Raw genomic sequence first — 21,642 nt, forward strand, 5'->3', positions numbered from 1 at the left:
CCTTCCAGTAATCATGTGATAAATATTATCAAGAGAGTTTCCACCTATCCCTAGCCAAGGTCTGTCTCTTCATTAGTGCCTTAAATACTATTTACCCCATTTAATTAGCCTGGTCCCAACTTGCTTCCTATGATCTACATCTCTCTTTCCCTCCTGCTTTCCTCAACTTTCTAGATAACTGTTCAGGTAAGATCCTTACTTATTTCCAGAAATAAAAAAAAGGTTTAAGTAAGAGATGTTTAAAATAAATGTTCATGCTATAATAAAAAATGTACAATGAAAAAAATGAATTCGTAAGTTTATAGAGGTGGTACTCAACCAAGAAACTTGGATACCACCTCTAACTCTCCCTCACCCTCTACTTCCAATGAATGACTAATTTTTATGATTTTTTTCTTCCAAAAGTGCCTGAAAAAAGTTTGCTCACGTCTCTCAATCTTCACTGTCACTTCCCTAATTCAGGCCATTGTCACTTCCCTAATTCGGGCCATTGTCACTTCTCTTTTGTCCCTCTGCAATCCATTCTCCACACTGCCTCAAAATTCTTTTAAGATGCAAAAGCTATCACATCATTCTTCTGCCTAAAAACTATCAATGGCTACCTATTCCTTTTCACATAAAGTATAGAATTCTTTATGGGACTTGGCAAAGACCTTCACACTCCTGCTTTCCCCACTGATCTCTGGCCACTCTAGTCTAGCCTATACCAAACACCTTCAGTTTCCAGATGGCTTCATATTCTATCACCAGAGTACTTGCTCTATTATTCACAATATTCATCACTGTGTATTTTGATTGTTAGTTTACTTCTTTGAATCCTCCATTAAACATATGTTCTTTGGGAGTCAGGAGTGTGTCTTTCTGTTTTAGCCACTAGTACACAGTAGGTGCTACATGAATTTGATGAATGAATGAATGTGTGAATGAATAAAATCAATGAAACACAAGGAAGCTTCTACAAGAAGCAAAATTAGTTTCTGACGTTTTCTTAGAAAATATGGAGTCAAAGCTGAGAGGGTCAGATCTCCTGAGATCCTAGTGTACCATCTTTAACACAGGTAGGTAACTCCCATCTCTCTCTCACTGCCTTCCCATATCCTTGGAAAATCACTACCGGGGAGAACTGTTACCACTGAGGTTGTGTCATATTCTTCAGAAAAATGGATGGGTGGGAGTAGAATCGTTGACTTAAATTACCTTAATGGCTATTGTCCTCCTCATTCTTAGAGAAGCTGACACACCTAACTGCACTAAAGAAGTGCCTTCCAAGCAGAAAACTGGAGTTGGCTAGTCAGCATATACACTCTTTGTAGACAGTGCTAAAGATATAAGGACAACTGTTGATCTCTGGCATACATCTTTCTTCTCTCCATGCAAATCACTGCCCTTCAGTTAATGTAACCATTTGTCAGTCAATTTACAACCAAATTAACTGGATTATAGCTTTCCCTAGTTACTTACATTCCATTTCTGAGGATAAATTCTGTTCTCCTTTACTGTACTTGAGTGCTCTCCAAATTTGTTAAGCAAGGTATCTACCATATGATTATTTCTGCAGAAGACCATGCTCATTTTCTATATACTGATTTTTACTATTTTAGCAACTTGATGATTTCTCTTGACCTTATCCACAAATTTCAGGGTCCTCTGTATAATCACTACATGTGTCAAGAGAAAATTAAAGAAATACTCTCTTATACAACAAACAAATGGTTACTAACAGCTTTGCCCATTTAAAAAATATATAATCTAATTTCTTTAGGCACTATAAGGTATAGGTCTACAAATTTAATGTGGCTTTCATTTTGTGTTTCAACGGCAGCACACGAAAAGCCAACCAATCATGACTTCTGTATTTAGCGCTTTACAATGTAACAAATATAATAATAATCATTTGGATCGATTTCTATGGTTTATAATGTGCCTTTCTGTGTATCACTAATCCTTCAAACAATCCTATAAGGCAGTTCCTATCACCAAGTAAAAAATAAAGGCACTGTGACATGAGTGACTCATTCAACAGCACATATCTAAGTGTGAGAGCTAAGCAAGTGCCAGAGGTAGGATTCAAAACTGAGTCTTCTAAATGATCTGGAATTAGATTGTGGTGACAGCTGCACAACCTTATGAATATGTTAAAAAACAGTGATGTAGGGCTTCCCTGGTGGCGCAGTGGTTTAGAGTCCGCCTGCCGATGCAGGGGACACGGGTTCGTGCCCTGGTCCAGGAAGATCCCACATGCCGCGGAGCGGCTGGGCCCGTGAGCCATGGCCGCTGAGTCTGCGCATCCGGAGCCTGTGCTCCGCAACGGGAGAGGCCACAACAGTGAGAGGCCCGCGTACCGCAAAAACAAACAAACAAACAAACAAAAAACCAGTGGTGTACACTTTAAAGTAGAAAATTTTATGGTATGTGAATTATATATCAATTTTAAAGAAAAAAAGAATAGAGAGGCCGTGTGTTTTGAGATGGTATAATCTCCAAAATATGTTAAATGAAAAAGAAGGGTACAGTGTGTACAGAATGCTATTATCTGCTTTAAAAAAATACTCTATACACATTATACAAGCTGTGTAGCATAAAATCTCTGAAAGGATATAAGGGTAATGAGTAACATTATTTCCTAAAGGGAGAGGAACTGGGATGGTTGGGGAACAATGTTGGCCGGAAGGGAAACCTTCCTTTCAGTATACCCTTTTATACCTTTTGAATTTTATACAGAGTGTGAGTATTACCACATCCATTTTTTTTTTAATTTAAAAGAAGAAAAAAGGAATACTCTGATGCTTTATTTTTAGTCTCAACATTTATATTAAGAGATTACCCTGAATAGCAAAGGAAAAACCATCAACAAAATGAAAAGGCACCCTATGAAATTGGAGAAAATATTTGCAAACCATATACCTGATATGGCGTTAATATCCAAAATATATAAAGAACTTAAAAACAACAACAAGAAATCCGATTAAAAATGAGCAAAGGATCTGAATAAACATTTTCCCAAAGACATACAAATGGCTAGCGAACACATGAAAAGATGCTCAACACCACTCATCATCAGGGAAATGCAAATCAAAACTACAATGAGATACCACCTCACACCTGTTAAAATGGCTAATTACACAGCACTGTAAAGCAATTATACTCCAATAAAGATGTATTAAAAAATAAATGAATAATTTTTAAAATAAATAAATAAACAATAAAATAAAATGGCTAATCAACAAAAAAACAAGAAATCACAAGTGTTGGCGGGGATGTGCAGAAAAGGGAGCCCTTGTGCAGTGTTGGTGGGAAACAGTAAGGAGGTTCCTCAAAAAATTAAAAATAAAACTACTATATGATCCAGCAATTCCACTTCTGAGTATTTATTCAAAGAAAATGAAAACACTAACTCAAAAAGATATATGCTTCCATTCATTGTAGCATTATTTACAATAGCCAAGATATGGACACAATATAAGTGCTCACTGATGAATAAAGAAAATGTGGTGTATATATATATATATATATATATATATATATATAAAAAAAGAGTGAGAGATCTCTATATATAATGGAATTTTATTCAACCATAGAAAGAATGAAATCTTGCCACTTGTGACAACATGGATGGAACCTGAGTGCACAATGTTAAGTGAAATAAGAGAGAAAAAAGCGAATATTGTATGACGATCTCACGTATATGTGGAATCTTAAAAAAAAAAAAAACAAGAAAACAAGCTCATAGATAAAGGGAACAAACTGATGGTTGGTTGTTGGAAGCCTGGAAGCAGGAGGTCAGGAGTGGGCGAAATGGTGAAGGGAGCCAAAAGGTACAAGCTTCCAATTATAAAGTAAATGTAAGTCACAGGGATACACTGTACAGCATGGTAACTATAGTTAATACTGTATTGTATATTTGAAAGTTGCGAAGAGAATAAATCTTGAAAGATCTCATCACAAGAAAAAGAATCCTGTAACTGTTTTTGGTGACACTGTCTAGATGTTAACTAGACTTACTGTGGTGATCATTTCGCAATATTTATAAATATCAAATCATTATGGTGTACACCTGAAACTAATATAATGTCGTATGTCAATTATACCTCAATGAAAACAAGGAAAGAAACAAACAGAAGAGATTATCTTCATTTTCTTCAGTAATAAACTTAAATTTAAAAAAAAAAAGTCTTCTAACTACACCAAATACAGTGTCCTCTCCACTAGACTTTAACTTAGTTGACTCAGAGACAAAGTGTCTAACTCTGCAGTAAAAAGCCAACAAATTAATCTAGTAAATCAAAGACCATAGAGCATCTGTACCATTCAGTATAGAGTTCAATGCTGTATTCTGATTACTGCATTTCCTAATCTCATAATTCTCTTTCTGAATGTGTATAGCTGTTCATTTACTTTTTTTCAATTGGAGTACAGCTAATTTACAATATTGTATTAGTTTCAAATGTACAGCAAAGTGATTCAGTTATAGATATTTTCTCTGATTTTTTTCCATTATAGGTTATTACAAGATATTGAATATAGGTTCTTGTACTATACAGTAAATCAATGTTGTTTGTTTTACGTACAGTGGTGTGTATCTGTTAATCCCATACTCCTAACTTATCTCTCCCCCCACCTCTTTCTCCTTTGGTAAACATGAGTCTGTTTTCTATGTCAGTGAGTCGTTTCTGTTTTGTAAACAAGTTCATCTATATTACTTTTTTAGTTCCACATGTAAGTGACATTATATATTTGTCTTTCTCTGCCTGGCTTACTTCACTCAGTATGATAATCTCTAGGTCCATTCACATTGCTGCAAATGGCAATATTTCATTCCTTTTTATGGCTGAGTAATATTCCAGTGTGTGTGTGTGTGTGTGTGTGTGTGTGTGTGTGTGTGTGTGTGTGTGTGTACACCACATCTTCTTGATCCATTCATCAGTTGATGAACAGTTAGGTTGCTTCCATGCCTTTGCTACTGTAAATAGTGATGCTATGAAACATTAGGGTGCATGTATCTCTTTGAATTAGAGTTCTCATCTTTTCCAGATCACATGGTAACTCTATTTTTAGTTTTTTAAGGAACCTCCAGACTATTTTCCATAGTGACTATACCAATTTACATTCCCACCAAAAGTGTAGGAAGGTTCTCTTTTCTCCACACCCTCTGCAGCATTTATTTGTAGACTTTTTGATGACAGCCATTCTAACCAGGGTGAGGTGATACTTCATAATAGTTTTGTTTTTTTTTTGTTTTTGCGGTACGCGGGCCTCTCACTGTTGCGGCCTCTCCCATTGCGGAGCACAGGCTCTGGACGTGCAGGCTCAGTGGCCATGGCTCACGGGCCCAGCCGCTCCGCGGCATGTGGGATCTTCCCGAACCGGGGCACAAACCCGTGTCCCCTGCATGGGCAGGCGGACTCTCAACCACTGCACCACCAGGGAAGCCCTCATTATAGTTTTGAATTGCATTTCTATAATAATTGGCAATGTTGAGCCTCTTTTCATGTGATTGTTGGCCATCTGCATGTCTTTGGAGAAATGTCTATTTAGGTCTTCTGCCCATTTTTTGATCGGGTTGTTTTTTCGCACTCACTCTTCAACTTATTCTTTTTCATATTAATTTCTTTCTTTTCGTGGACACAGTTATCTCATCTCCTTTCCAAAGTTCTATGTTGAATGCTACTACAACAGACAGCAATTTTTGCCCAGATTCCCAAAGAATTTCTTTATTTTTACAGTTCTACAGACATTTGTTAGATTTTCTGATTGCTTTGCCACCTAATTCGGACACTGGATTTTTGGTTTAGCAAAAATTTTGCAATGTTACGTGTAGACTCTTGGTTTTTAAAAGCTGATCCATTTATTTTGTATTCTGCTTCATATTTTTCCAGCTGATGGTTTTATAACTGAATGGTTTTATAACTGATGGTTTTATAACTAATTTTAAATTTTACTTGCCACATGCAATTGAGCAACAAAATCAGTTTCAAACCATCTGGATATCTTTAGTTCTCTAGTGATGGTTTTTTATTCTTCCTGGCTTTCTGAAACAAACCTAAAAAATTAGAAGCTTTATAGTAATTAAAATGCAATGTTTAAAATCTAAATATAAAAATCAGAGCCTAATGTTTGTCATATTTGAATTCTAGAATAATTTGAATATCAAATCTAATAATTACCAAGAAACAATCAATGTGTCTGAAAAATTCTCAAGAATGCATAGTGAACATGTGGAAAGTTAAAAATAAAGACTATTTTTGGTAGAGTTTAAGTATTGCAGTATAGGAACTCTGGGAAGTGGTATATTGAGGAAGAATAGGGAGAATGATACACTATAACACAGATTTCAAGACAGAATTCTGCTTTAATCTCCTACTGTGGTGAATCACATTATTAGGTTTTCTAATATTAAGCAAACTCACCTTAGTCATGATGTATTATCTCTTTTGTATACTATCAGATTTGATTTATTAACATGTTATGTAGAAGTGTGTCCTCTGAAAATGTAGAACTTTCAAAATTTTATGTGCAGCTAAATTATAAGTAGTAGAATTATTAGGAAATGTTTTCAGAATTAAATTATAGGATACCCAAAAAGAAAAATCTGAGTGAATAATGCGAATGACATATAAAAACATTAAAATGTAAATATATTTACAATTTTATTTTTATAATTATTAAACATTTTTTCAATAAACTGATTTACTTGTAAACTCTTAGATAAGTAAAGATTCATGAAAGATCATTGGCATAGTCTGAAAAGCTGTTTAAAGAAACTGAAAGGCAATCAAAAAAATCAAGATTAGCCTTTGTTAAAGAAACAACAAAAACCATAAAACTATATAAAGCTGTTCACTTCTATCCATGAACATTTTGTTGTAATGAAAAGAATACAGAAGATTGAAATTCAAAAAAAAAGTACTTACCTGCCTTCTATACTCTAAAAGAGAGTCATATAGCTTCCACCCATTTTCAGGGAATACTTCTTTGTACTCAAAAGCAAAAAGAGGCTACAAAAAGTAAAGAGTTAATAGCTAAAAAAGACATTTAAGAAGGTAATGAATCAGAAATGTAACCTTATCATACCCCAAGTTTTCATTTACTTATCTGTAAGGATATTTTGTATTGGTATTCTTCTTTATATTGTTGTTTTAGCCTTTGTTTTATAATTTTGAAAACTTACTTTTTTTTATATTTTCAAGCACAGAAAAGCACAAAGGTCTGTCACCAAGATTTATCAAATGCTAACATATCACCATGTTTCCTTCAGATATCTTTGGTAGCTGTTTTAGGTTTACTTCTAAATAATGAAAGATATTACATAAAAAAGACATCTCCTGATATAATTAATTAGTTTGACATCACAGATATCAGCAGTTAAGCAGCTTTAAGGATTAGTATGCTACATTTTTTAAAACATACTGAATAAACTTTTTAATTTGGGGCTTGCAAGCTGTACCAAAAAAGAAACTTTAATTTATCATTAATGTAGACAGAATAGCAGGAACAACTATGATGATAAACACTCCAACTTGAGTCAGAAGACCAGGATTGATTCTAAATTTTACTTCTTACTAACTATGCCACTGAGTCAATTATTTACCTGCTCCTGGTTTCAACTTTAAAATATGGATAAATAATATTTAGCACCACAGGGCTACTGTAGAAGTTAGATTATATAAAATAAATGAGGAAACCTAGTACTGTTAATAGCACACAGTAGGAACTCAGTTCTAAGTATTTATCCACCCTTCCCTCCTGAAATTGCTAGACTTAACTCTCAGCTCTCAATTAAAAAGATTTCACATCCTAATGAAAACCACATACAGCTTTTCATCATGGAAATATCCTGGATAGAAAGATCATATAATGATAGAATGTCAGTCTGCAGGGATGGACCTCAGAAATCAGCTAGTCCAGCTTCCTCATTTTATACCTTAAAAAGCTTGTTCTATAGATTAAATCTAAACTAGACATCTGGCAAAGTGGGACTGTAAACAGAGAGATTCTAAATAGCCTAGTTTCTTGACACTACACCAATAATTATAATATAGCTTTTTCAAAGATGAGAAACCTCTTACCAGGTTATTAGAGACAGGAAATGCATATTTCATTAGATTCTCAAATATAGATCTTCTTGTTCGCCCCTCAGGTTTGTGAGCAAACCGTAAGTTCCGGATATCCTAGAAAAGAGTTATGATCCAAGTCACCTATCATTGTTTGTTCACTTTTTATTTAATGAACAAATAAGGCAACTATTTGTTCATTAAATAAAAAGTGAGTGAATGTGAGATACAAAAATAGACAACAGCTCCTGGAGGCAGGGAAATTACAATGCCTTATTGAGAGAAACAAAAATAAACACAAGACACTCTGATACAAGGCAGAATTCAGAGGACGGAAAATTTCCCTCTGCTTATGAACAAAAGATAGGCCACTGAAGGAGCCAGCATCTCATGTAGGCACTGGAGATTAGAGACACTATATCTGAAGTCATGATATTACATGGCTGAAACACACTACCAACACTATGCCCTGGGACTTCCCTGGTGGTCCAGTGGTAAAGAATCCACCTTCCAATGCAGGGGACGCGGGTTGATCCCTGGTCAGGGAACTAAGACTCCACATGCCATGGGGCAACTAAGCCCCCTCACCACAATTACTGAGCTCGCGTGCCTCAACTAGAGAGCCCGTTTGCCACAAACTATAGAGCCCACGCGCTCTGGAACCCCCACGCCACAACTACAGAGCCCACATGCCGCACTAGAGAAGAGAAAACCTGCACACCACAACTAGAGAGAAGCCCACGCACCGGAAGAAGAGATCCCGCGTGCCTCAATGAATATCCCACATGCCACAACTAAGACCCAACACAGCCAAAAATAAATAAATAAATAAATCTTAAAAAAAAAATTATGTCCTTTCCCTGTGAAAGCTCAATGTCTGTTATGAATTTCCCTATTAAAAACCTGATTAGCTGTTGTTATATTTCACAAATGTCTTCATTCCCATTATGCTTGGTGATCACTTGCCTATTTACAATCCCTTGCCAGGACTCATTTCCATTGGATCTTCAATTCATTAGGCTCCTGCTACTAGACTGATAGAACCAAACTCTGCCTAAAGGTCTTCCTCCAGTCCACGTCCCAAGTTCTTCAACTATCTACTAGCAAAAACTTTGAATAGTTTGACTGATATCATCCAGGTTCTAAAGTCAGATCTAAAGAGCAAAATTCCCGTCCCTTATTTGTTCTCAAGCAGTTTTCTATGCTCAGGCTGAATGTAGATATTCATGTTCCAATTTACTAAGATCTTAATAGCACTAAGAAAATAAATGGGATTGTGAATAATTTCAAGACTATTCATTTTATTTAAGTGGTTTCATCTAGACAGAATTCAAAATAGCTTTATTCCACTGCACTCTGTAAAACTGAGCACACAGACACTCCACTACAATGCACCTACAGAACATGAACAAGTAGAACATTTTATTATAAATCTGATCCAAAATTAGAATGCCAGCTCTACCACCTTTTAAAACAAATGTGTGAGAACCTAAGCTGATACTTTGTTTTTCATCAGTAAATACCTTTACAACTAACAGAGATATTCATAATCAGTCTGTTAAACAGAGCTCTCCAAAAGTACCATAGCAGGGGCCCTACAAATGTTTGGGTTTATTGATAATGGTCTTGTTCTATGGAAAAAGTTATATTTAAAATGATCAAAATTTCAGTCACCCTCTTTCATGTCCTCTTATATTCTATGCTCTATTTACTCTTTAGACCACAGAAGAGCCATCAGGAGACAATGTGCCTGTCACACAACTGACAGCTATTATACTCTTAGAGCCCTTCCAACTATAATGGAAAACCACACAAATAATTACTAAGTCATTAGCTTTAATACTAGATTCATAAAGCTTCTAAGATTGTCATGAGAAAGGATCTTGAAAGTTATGCATATGCTGTTGCTTTTACTCTTTTGGCACTCGCAGAACAGCAAAAGAAAGGAAAAAGATGATCTAGAAGTGAGATGTACACAGCTGTTAATTAGGCTATATAGTAAGGAGAACAGTGACCTTAGAAGTGGCAATGGTATTAAATATTTATGACTGAATGTTAAGATTATAACAATCTAACTCTCATTCAAGTATCAATGCACTTAAGGACTACTAGTTAGATAAGAAAATACGGAAGGTCTATAACATGAAGTTTTCCTCACCATTGTTTTAGAAGCAGAAAAATTATGAGAACTAGAAATAGGAAAGAGAGTTGATTGTATTACAATCAGCTCCTCCACTACAAAGTACTATGAGCCTTAACTGCTCAGAGCCTTATGTTTCTAATTTGTAAATTAAAGGTAATAATGTCCATCATGCTTACTTCAAGATTTTTAAGAGGCTCAAAAATGAAATAATGAATGTGAGAGTACTTTGTGTTCAGTCCAAAAAATTCAAGTCTAATTCACGACCAATCACCTTTTTATTACTCCTAAATGTTATTTTCTTCTACCAGAATGACACTTCTAGCATGAAATCCATTTGATATTTTGGAAGTTTCTAAAATATCTATTTAATAGAAAGCTTTTCAAACAAAAAAAAAAATTGCATACGTATTACAACATTTACCTTGCACACAGTTTCAAGTCCGTAAGAGTTTTCACCTCGACTAGAAGCACCACCAATTTTTTCTACTCTACTTATAACACCAAGAGAAGCATCTAAAACAAATGGAGGATCCTAAAGGAAGGAAAAAAAAATTAAAACTGAGCAACTGATACTGTACAATTATAGCTGAGAAAAATATTAACTAGAAATGCTTTAATTAACAATGACCAGAGATGAACAAACAACATACAGATGTACATATAAAAATCTGATCCAACAAGCCTTACCCGTTCCATGCTTTTGAAATATAACCTGTAATTCGTAACAGTCAGAGTTCCTCGTACAGCACCAGTGAATGGACATATATAAGTTACATCTTTGGCTGAAAAGGAAAAGAGCCCACAATTTACTATACATTGTGCACTATTAAAAACTGCACTATCATCTTTTCACAAACAAAATTTAAAAGAATTCTGATTGCTAGTCTAAATTATGATCAAAAAAATCACAGAATCAGTGATTCAAAGAGACCTCAAATGCCAAATCCAAGCTTCTAACCACACACTAATCCGGGGAAGGAATGTAGAATAAATGGGAAGGACTGAAGAAGCAGAGGAACATCTTTCACCCTGAGACAGACACAAGGAAACAAAGATGGCCACTCTCCCTGATGGACAGATGAGGTGTGGCAGTTGGAGTAGTGAGTGGAGGAGTAGTGGTAAAGGTGGGAACAACAGTAAATGTCTCAAGTCACAGTCACCAAACATCTAATCATAGTTCCTAGATCATCTCTCCAATCTGCTGGTCTTCTTCTAGCCACAGTCTAGTGTGTCACCATTCCTCTAACTATACAATACCTAAAACATAATAACAGAAAACTCCTGACCTGATTATATTTATATGGAAAATACTGTACAGAAAATGAAACATATGAAATAGATTCTTAGAAAAAATAACAGTACAATAAGAGGGTATTATATTCCTGAACGAGCAACAGATGTCAAACTTTGTAGAGAAATAATCACAAGCATTGTTTAATTAAATGATAAATGATGAATCTATACAGTATTATCGCTTTTTAAAACGTGTTAATTAAGCAGGGTAACTCAGCTACCACCAGCTCAAAATAATATTTAATATGGTAGAGTTCATATGCCCAATACAAAGGTTTTTTGTATCTTAAAACATTCATAAATCCCTGCTATGTCATTACTGTAGCAAAGCAGCAGATAAAGGAACATCTTCATTGTTCCAAGAAACTAAGTCACAATTAGGAGCAAAAAATTTCTAAGAACCTTTCAAGGGACTTCTGGGAAAACTTAGGAACATGAAATATGTTTAATAAGGTATTGCAACTTCCTTGACTTTGCTTTCTATTCCTCACTTTGAAGGACTGACCGCTTTGTATGGAATTTGAAATGAGACTGATCTTCCAACGAACATTTCTAACCTTCAAAATAGCTCCCTTGGGAATGTTCAAGTATGAGCTAAATTATTTGACTCATTGTTTCCAATGCATTTCCAATGCTTCATTTAGAGGGAAGCTATTAAAATTAAATAAACCAATCATTATAGAAAGATACATAAGCTTGCCTTGCAGACATTTTCTTTCCCTTATGAATTTTTGTCTCAACTGGGAAAGCTTTATTCAATGTTACTAAAGATGTTTCTTGATTTTTTCCAGAGCCAATTTTCTTCACTCACACAAGAAAATCAGTCTTATTATTCTATATTCTACTACAGGATATGTCCCTCTTAGTCCCAGCCCAAAGTTTTTGTTACAACTTCCTTTATTCTAAAATCATGAAATAATATACATGAAAGTGCTTCCAAAATTAAAAGTACTCTACTAGATATCGGGTTGGCCAAAAAGTTCGTTTGGTTAATGACTACGTTATTCAATAAAGTTCTTGATGAAAATTACTTACAACCCAATGAACTTTTTGGCCAACCCAAGGGTTTATAGCTATGTTACTATTATCATCATTAGGCTTGGCTTTGCTCTGTCCCTTTTATCCTTTTTCCTCAGGCTGGTGGCAGCTAAGTCACTCTGAAGAGAGAATTTATGCCTAGCAGAGTTTGTACCAAGTAGAAGAGAGACTGTGATCAGGAATCTTAACCAGAGTGAATGACAACAGTAACAACCAGCACTGACAGCCTAGCACTTCAGAATTTATAAAGTACTTTTTACCTGAGTACCTCCCTTAACCTTCAAAACAACCTTTAAATATAAAACCTCTAATTACCTACAATTTTTAGATGAGAATACCAGGGCTCAGAGAAGTAAAACAAATTATCTAAAGTTTCAGAACCAGTAACTGCTAAGATTAGGACTTGAATGCAATTCCTATGACTGCAAATTCAAATTTCCTTCCACCACATCATGCAAAGCTAAGCCACTCAAGTAGCACAGTCTGTCTCCTGTGTTAAAGGGTGAAATACTGCCGTCTGGGGCCACCTCTACTGCTGATGTGCGCAGGCCACAATATCCTGAGACTGTTGCTGCTACTGTTAAAGCATTCTGTTGATGTTCCTAACACTACTCTTTTAAAAAATGTCTAAACTGCAGATTTACATTAGACCAACTAAGAATGTCTTTTCTATATGAAGTAATACACTCAAGGTTACCAGCCTTATCCTTTGTATTACATTTAATTTTTTGAAGAATAATCAAGTCTATACAGATGACTTTGAATCAGAATATTTTATTTAATATATTAGTTATTCCTCTAAATTTCGCAATACTGATACTGCCTAGTGGTACCAAAAGAGCTTAGGTTTACCAGTCCTCTCAAATTTTCCCTGAGCTCACAAAGAATCAATAATAGTTTCCATGAGGCAGACCACAATGACTTTGAGAATACATATCTATAAGGATGCAAAATATATGCAAATAAATGTAATATATGAGAGCATGCAATCTGTGCAGAAAGAGAGGCACAAAAACATACTCTAAGTAATACAAAGAAGGAAAGTCCATTAAGTTATGGGATCGGAGAAGGCTCAAGGAACACAGCCATGTGAGTTGTGCCCCAGTGGCTGGTATCCTTTTAATGGGTAGAGATGTTGATACAGCACTCAATGCAGAGAAGAACCTAAACTAAAATACAGAAGAAAGTAACTATTTGGACAAGGTAAGTATATAGTCTGGATCTCTCTAATTTACATATCACATTCTGTTCATTCCTTCTCAATTTCCCTCCCTAGTTCCTCTTCTACCATTTACCAAAGCTATGTTCTTGGCCCTCTTTTTACTCCATAATTCTCTGGGTTATCTTCCTCCTTTCATTTTCAACTAATATCCATATTCTGATGATTTCAAAATATGTACTTCCAGCCCTGCTCTCTCTCCCAAACTCCTACAAGTTTCTCATAGGTACCTGAAATTCAATGTACATAAATATTATACCAAGGGCTCATAAAAATGAAAGAAAAAGATATCATTCAAGAAATTTCTAGAGATTCCTCCTCTGGATCTGGTAACTGATTGAATGTCAGAGTTCAGAAAAAAAGAGCAGCCGATGGGGCTTCCCTGGTGGCCCAGTGGTTGAGAGTCCGCCTGCCAATGCAGGGGACATGGGTTCGTACCCAGGTCTGGGAAGATCCCACATGCCGCAGAGTGGCTGGGCCCGTGAGCCATGGCCGCTGAGCCTGCGCGTCTGGAGCCTGTGCTCCGCAACGGGAGAGGCTGCAACAGTGAGAGGCCCGCGTACCGCAAAAAAAAAAAAAAAGAAAAGGAGTAAATTTAGAGATAAAGGTGATGACAGTTTTGGAGATGCTGAGGATATCTACAGAATATCCAAGGGCATGTGTCTAAGACACAGGCATTTGTTTTATACGTATTAAGACAGAGGTTCACACTAGAAGTAACAAATTTTGGAGTCATCAGTAAATACATGGTAGGTAAAGCTACTAATTTAGATATGATCAACTAAAAAGAGCAAATAGGAGAGCAAAGGGAAATGAGCCAAGGATGAAGTCCTAACTGGAGTGTTGCTATCTAAAGGAAAGGAAGACAACAAAAGAGATTGAGTGGTAACTTGAAAATCTTTCATAAGGTCATTTATCATAGTGGAAATAGCATATGCTTTAGGCTCAGAAGAGGGAAAAAAATTGTCTCAATGCTAGCTATAACTTTACTAGCTAGGTAGTCTCCCTATGCCTTAGTTTCTTCATCTACAAAATGGGATTAATATCTTCCTCAGAAGATCACTGTGAGGATGATTTAATGAGACAGTAAGGACTTAATAGTGATAACTACTGTTATTATATAATATCCAGTGGTAATAACACATAACACCTAACTTAGTAGGTAGCTCAGTAGAACAAGCTTAGGATACCTGAGGTGAGTGGGGGGGAAAAAGGAATGTGGAGGTATTCAATTAAGAATTAAAAGAAAGAAGAGAGAAATGCTAAGTGTGAAGGAACTAAATGTACCTCAGGCAATAACAACACATTTAAGGGATAGGTCCCCTTTGGCTTGCTTATTTTTACACAAGGAAATGACATGTGACCAGGGGAAATCAGGCATTTAAGTGCTTTTTAAAATTATGATTGATAATCAAATGAAAGGTGGTGTTTACTTTGACTGAAAAACCATCTACTGTATTCTCCTATATATTACTTTATTTCTCAAAAGCTATGAGTATTTTCTTTTAATGACTGAATAATATTCCATTGTATATATATAAATATATAAACATACCACATCTTTTTTTCAATCATCTTACGTTATTTCTTTAGAGTTCTTTTACGAACACAAGCATACAATTTTTTCTTTTCTTTTTTTTTAACTGAAGTATAGTTTCTGTACCATATTATGTAAGCTATAGGTGCACATATGGCGATTCACAATTTTTAAAGGTTTTATTCCATTATAGTTGTTCTAAATTACTGGCTATATTCCCTGTGTTGTACAATATAGCCTTGTAGCTTATTTTATACCTAATAGTTTGTACCTCTTAATCTCCTACGCCTATATTGCCCCTCCCCGCTTCCCTCACCCCACCTGTGACCACTAGTTTGTTCTCTATATCTGTGAGTCTGCTTCCTTTTTGTTATATTCACTAGTCTGTTGTACTTTTTAGATTCTATATATAAGAGATATCATACAGTATTTGTCTCTCTTTGACTTATTTCACCTAGCATAATGACCTCCAAGTCCATCCATGCTGCTGCAAATGGCAAAATTTCACCTTTTTATGGCTGAGTAATATTCCATTTTATACACACACACACACACACACACACACACACACACACACAGCTTCTTTATCCATTCATCTATTGACAAACACTTAGGTTGCTTCCATATCTTGGAAACTGTAAATAATGCTGCTATGAACACTGGGGTGCATGTATCTTTCTGAATCAGTGTTTTGGGTTTTTTTTTTCCACCCAGGAGTGGAACTGCTGGGTCACACGGTAGTTCTATATATACCTCATCTTCTTTATCTATTCCTCTGTTAATGGACACCTAGAAAAGAATGAAATCTTGCCATCTGCAAGAACATGAATAGACCTGGAGGGTATTATATTTAATGAAGTAAGACAGAGAAAGACAAACAACCATACCATTTACGTATACATGGAATTAAAAAAACAAAGGAACAAATATAACAAAACAGATACAGAGAACAAACTAGTGGTTACTACAGGGTAGAGGGGTGGGGAAAGGGGCAAAACAGGTAAAGGGGATTAAGAAGTATAAACTACCAATTATAAAATAAATAATTTACAAGGATGTAATGTGCAGCACAGGGAATATAGTCAATATTTTATAACAACTTTGCATGTTGTGCAATCTATAAAAATATCAAATTACTATGTTGTATACCTGAAACTAATAATGTAAATCAACTATACTTCAATAAATAAATAAACATCTTAAAAATTAAAAAAAGCTATGGGTGTTTTGTAGATCACCATGCAAGTGGAACAAAATAAAAGCATGAGGACCAAAAAATAGCTTAAAAGTATGTTTCCAGTTTCCAGTCCATACAATAAGTTAATGCTTAGTTATTTAGGCTGGACAAAGAAAGGCACCTACATGCAAATGGCTTGCTTTGCAATGGCGATGAAATATATTTATCCAAAACTGACAAATTTATTCAGAGTAGGAAAAAATAAAGAAGCAAAAAGAGAGAATGTGCTTTAAGAAAAATTACTTGTACAAAGTGACAATTCAATTTTTTTATCTATGCAACCCACTATCTTACTGCAGTAATTCAAAATAATGAAATTTACTTTCACGAAATTCAGCAACAGTTTTTAAAATAAGTCACCTACTTTCAGTGAAAGTAAAGCAAACCAGAAAAGCAGCAGAATATCATTCAACTTTCATGTTTCCCAGTAGTCCAAATCCAAACACAACCAACAGGTCTAGACTTAAGCTTACAGAACACACTGGATGCTGGGAAGGCTGACAGTAATGAGTCCACCAAACAGGAGGTGTCTAGGCAGTGAGCCTGTTCTCTGTACATTCAGAGTACTAAATAGTCTGTACAGTCACAAAGGAGGAGGAAATTCAACAAAAAATACCATTACAGACCCATGTCTTTAATATTTTCTCCTGGAAGTAAGGGTGGTTCTTCCATTTCTGCTAATTTGTTAGACTCCCTCAGGACCTGGATTGGAAAGGGGAGGAGAGAGCAAGAAAAGAAACATTTTTTTATTCAAAGGCTAATTTTTTACTCAAATTTCAACTGTGTATGCTTGGTCTTATTTAAAGTTATAAACTATATCACATATACTGCTTTAAATCAAATTATAAAGACTATAATGCTGGCATGTGCAACATGTGAAGTTGCTGTTTTTCTACAAAACATGTACTGAGTGCCTACTCTGTATAAGGTACTACACAAAACACTACGTTTTCTCACTGACTCCTACAACAGCCCTGTAAGAGTAGGTATTATCATCCTCATTTCCTAGATGAGGAAAGAGGCCAGAATTAACTTGTTCAAGATCCTATAGCTAAAAAGTGCGTGGGCGCGCAACTGTCATATGCTAAATATCACAATTGTAATATGCTAAATATCGCAACTGTCGTATGCTAATATCGCAATTGTTGTCCTATGCTAGATACATCCCGATAACTGCCAAAAGCCTCCCCTTTCACCTCTTTCACTGCTAAACAATAACCTTCACTGTCGCCAGTCCTTTACCTCCCATTAATTCCTCAATCTTCTGCAATCTGGCTTTGCGACCTAACCCAACCCCTTCCAGGGAACCTGCTTTCTCCCCAATAACCTCCTCAATATTAAAGACAATGGATATTTCTCAGTCTTTATTTCTATCTCCTCTCCTAGCTACATGTGATACTATCTGCACTTGCCTGCTTCTTGAAAGTACACTCTCCTGGCTAAACTCTTCCTTCTCTGGCCATTCTTTTTCAATGACCTTTATATGCCCTTTGCTCAACCCTCCCTATTTCTTCAAGGTTTGTCCATTTCTCACTTTACTCACTTCCTGTTGATTTCATACCTTATCTACGACATTACCTAACTTCAATCTACATTGTCAGCTGAGATTTTTCTTGGACTCTAGTTCCATACATCCAACTGCTTTATGTTCCTCTCCATCTAGATGTCTCACAGACACTCTGAACTCAACAGATTTAAAATTGATCTGTGTTCCATACTTAGCAAGAGGCACTACCATCCATTTGGTTGTCCCAGCCTGTCTGGGGGGAGGGCGGAGCAGTGGTCTCTGTGAGCAGACTCAGGCCTTCTACTTCAACCTCAATTTGTTTCATTAGACTGAGAACAAATACTACTAGAAAAAAGATTCTCAATTTTTTTTTTAAATAGCTTTTGACTTTTATTTCCTTCCATCCAAAAAGTAGACTTAAGAGTCCTCAAAAGAAGGTAAAAGGGAGAAAAAACAAGGCATTACCACTGCCTTAAAGGTCACCTTCTGCAGGCCGTCAAAACTGAGTTAGATGTCTGCCATGCGTGAGCTCCTATCTGGCACTTACCACACCACTCTAATTGCCTGTCTTCTTCCGTACTAGACCCCTAGAGAAGAGGTACCATAACTTATACAATTTTGAACTCCCAATAAAAATATAACACGAGGCACATATGTAATTTTTAATTGTCTTATAGTCACATTAGAAAAAGAAAAAACAGTCAAAAATTGATTTTAATAACATATTTTATTAAATCTAGTAAGTCAAAACTATTGTCATTTCAACACATAATAAATATTTTTAAGTATTAATGAGATATTTTATATTCTTTTATTCATACTGAGCCTTCAAAATCCAGAGTATGTTTTATACTTCTAGCACATCTCAACCAGACCAGCCGCATTTCCAGTGTTCAATAGCCATCTATCTAGTGGTGCCCATATTGGCAGCACTAATGCAATGAATCTAATTCTTACTGATAGTCAAGTCATTCCCTAGTTTAAGTTAGGTGCTGAGGGAGGATTACACAAAAGGGTTAGACATTACTGCCACAGCCCAATGCTCACCTAAGGCAAATAAAGGAAGAACTACAAAGAACGAATTACTTCTGTTCAATAAATTTGCAATCTAAACAAATTCATACTTTTGAAAATTTTAAAATTTATTTCAGAAAGTCACCTTAGTGCAATACCTAAAGAACTAAAATATATACACACATACATACTTTGTTAATATTCCACATTCTAAAACTCAAAAAATGTCATATTTTTGAATGGTATCTCATTGCCAGTTCCTGATATAGTCTTTTATGCAGTCATAAAAGAAACTTAAGAAAAAAGGAAGAGAGAGAAGTAGGGAATGAAGGAGAAAGGGCGGGCCCATGAAGATGCAGAAAAACAGGATAAAAACCTGCACTATGCAAATATATAGACTTCCTGGCTTCAAATCCTGACTGTGCTATACGTTAGCTAAGTACTCTTAGACAAGTGTTCAACTTCTTTATGCCTCATTTTTTCCACCTATAAAATGGTGATAATTACAGTATGCCACAAAAGGGCTGTTATAACTTAAATGAGTTAATACACTTAAAGCATTTACATCAGTGTTGACACAAAATATATACTTAGTAAGTATTTCCTATTTATAGAAATAATAATAGTAAAATTAATAATAATAGTGAAAATTTAGACTAACAAGATTGCCAGAATCTGGTAAGAATTTCTACTAATTATGAAAACAATTAGATCAAAAGATATGAATAATAACTAACACACAGTATACTGAAAAAACCAAACAAGGTTACACATGTGAAAGGTCACATAAAGGGAATCTGCTTTATCCTTTGCCCACTGTCTATCACTTGATTTGGCAATACAATGATTATGTCACTTCCAAAGCTGGGCACTAGTTCTCTATTGCACAGGTATACCTTCTTATAGTTGCTACAGTGCTGTTCCCCATGATTTCCTCTCTTTCTATATTTCTGTACTCGGAAGGAAGCTGCAAACCCCAGAAAATATGTGTGTTATAGACAGGTATGGAGAGAAAGGCAGTTCTGGCAGAGGCACAGGTGTATGACGAGGTACAATCTTCATAAGTAAAGCTTTGCAAAGTGAGAAAAGACACAGGGAAACGCATGCAAGTAGTGCATGTTGAGAATCATAGGCTCTCATATATTCTTGGACTAGAATGTCAGAGAGCAAGACAATGAAGAGAAGCAAGATGGACAGCTTTGTTTGGAAAATCTGCACCAGATGACAGACTTTTAATAATAGGCATACACTGGAGGTTATACATGAACAACTCACTTTAGAGCTCAAGATATAGAAAGGAACTCAAACAAGTACACAAAGCAGGGCCAAGGGCAATCCAGACCCTTTGTTTACTGGCAAATACTGATTCTGAACCAATCTATCCTTAATGAAACAGAAGAGAAAGAAAAAAATCGGGCCTAAAAAAAGATTGTTTGACAAGAAAAAGGTAGTATCAGCCTGAAGCTCAAAAAAAGAGCAGTTCTCTGAAAATATTCCTATAAGCATTAGTAGAAACAATGTATAAACTATATGGCATACCCAAAAGGAAACCAGCCTATCCCCTAGGAAACAGGAATAGAAAGGAGAGACTGAAACTAAGAGAAATGGGTAAAATAAGGAATTACTACAAAAAAATTTAAATGTAACAGCAGAAGTAAAATCTGTGCTGGAGTTAATAAAGAACTGAATGGATTATTCAGAAGACAGCATTTATGTACAGGGCAAACGTGAAAAACCCTCTAATAATTTGTAGAAAAGAACAGACATAAAAATCATGAGAGAAGATGATAATCAATAAAAGAATTCTATTCCCTAAAGGAAAAAATTAAAACAGGATAGAAGCAACAATCCAATATGTAATTGAAGAATATGCTTTTGAAATGAGTAAAGATTTTCTAAGTTTGCTGATCGAAATAGTTTATCATGTTCCACATAAAAATCAGTGAACAGACATATATGGGTGTATCTCAGCAAAAATTTTTGAACTGTAATTAAAAGACAAACTGTGAAAATATAGACAAAAATGTTTAGAAAGAGAAAGAATTTACATACAAAAGCAAAATCAGGCTACCTTCAAGTTTCTCTGTAAAACCATATTCTAGAAGACAATAAGAAAATGTTATCAGATTCTTGAAGGAAAATGTTGTGACCTCTCTAATGTGGAAGTCATTCTCAGATATGCCAAGTCAACAAAAATGTAACCCACATGTCCTGCTTTTGAAAAAAGAAAAAAATTACCCAAGGCAGTAATTAAGGTGAAAAAGGGGAATGAAGATTAAAACTTATATGTAAGAAATTTGTGGTACCCAGTGAAGACAAGTTTTTTATATCCTAACTGCCTTCCAGCCAAAAAACAGAAAAGAAAACCCATTTGGTGGCAGTAGCCACCATACTAACCTCTCTGAGTCTTAGTTTCATCATTTATATTATTACGGTAATATTAATATCCACCTTACAGGCTTGTGAATATGAAATGAGATAGCTGCATCATAAAGGGATTTGCAAGATGCTGTTAAAATATAAGAAATACTTATTATTCACTTAAGAGAAGCATCAACATAAATTTGCACTGTCTCTTCTCACAATGGCTTATTCACATGGTG

The 21,642-nt window shown here is 35.4% G+C and overlaps 1 protein-coding gene across 6 annotated transcripts in view; it reads right to left on the reverse strand.

Annotated features, from left to right (window-relative positions):
* MTMR2 (myotubularin related protein 2) overlaps positions 1-21,642 on the reverse strand; it is a 111,969-nt gene that overhangs the window by 33,044 nt on the left and 57,283 nt on the right. For 5 of the 6 annotated variants that reach the window (XM_030883716.3, XM_060303937.1, XM_030883720.3 and 2 more), the window contains 5 exons: positions 17,145-17,220; positions 10,882-10,976; positions 10,616-10,726; positions 8,067-8,168; positions 6,912-6,995 (listed from right to left, as the gene is read on the reverse strand). In XM_030883716.3, the coding sequence (XP_030739576.1) occupies positions 6,912-6,995; positions 8,067-8,168; positions 10,616-10,726; positions 10,882-10,976; positions 17,145-17,220 (468 nt within the window). Of the gene's footprint in view, positions 1-6,911; positions 6,996-8,066; positions 8,169-10,615; positions 10,727-10,881; positions 10,977-17,134; positions 17,221-21,642 lie in introns of those variants that run through there. The other variant, XM_070046179.1, reaches the window with a different exon arrangement.

Source organism: Globicephala melas, chromosome 8, assembly GCF_963455315.2.
Source record: "Globicephala melas chromosome 8, mGloMel1.2, whole genome shotgun sequence".
Lineage (NCBI taxonomy): Eukaryota > Metazoa > Chordata > Mammalia > Artiodactyla > Delphinidae > Globicephala > Globicephala melas.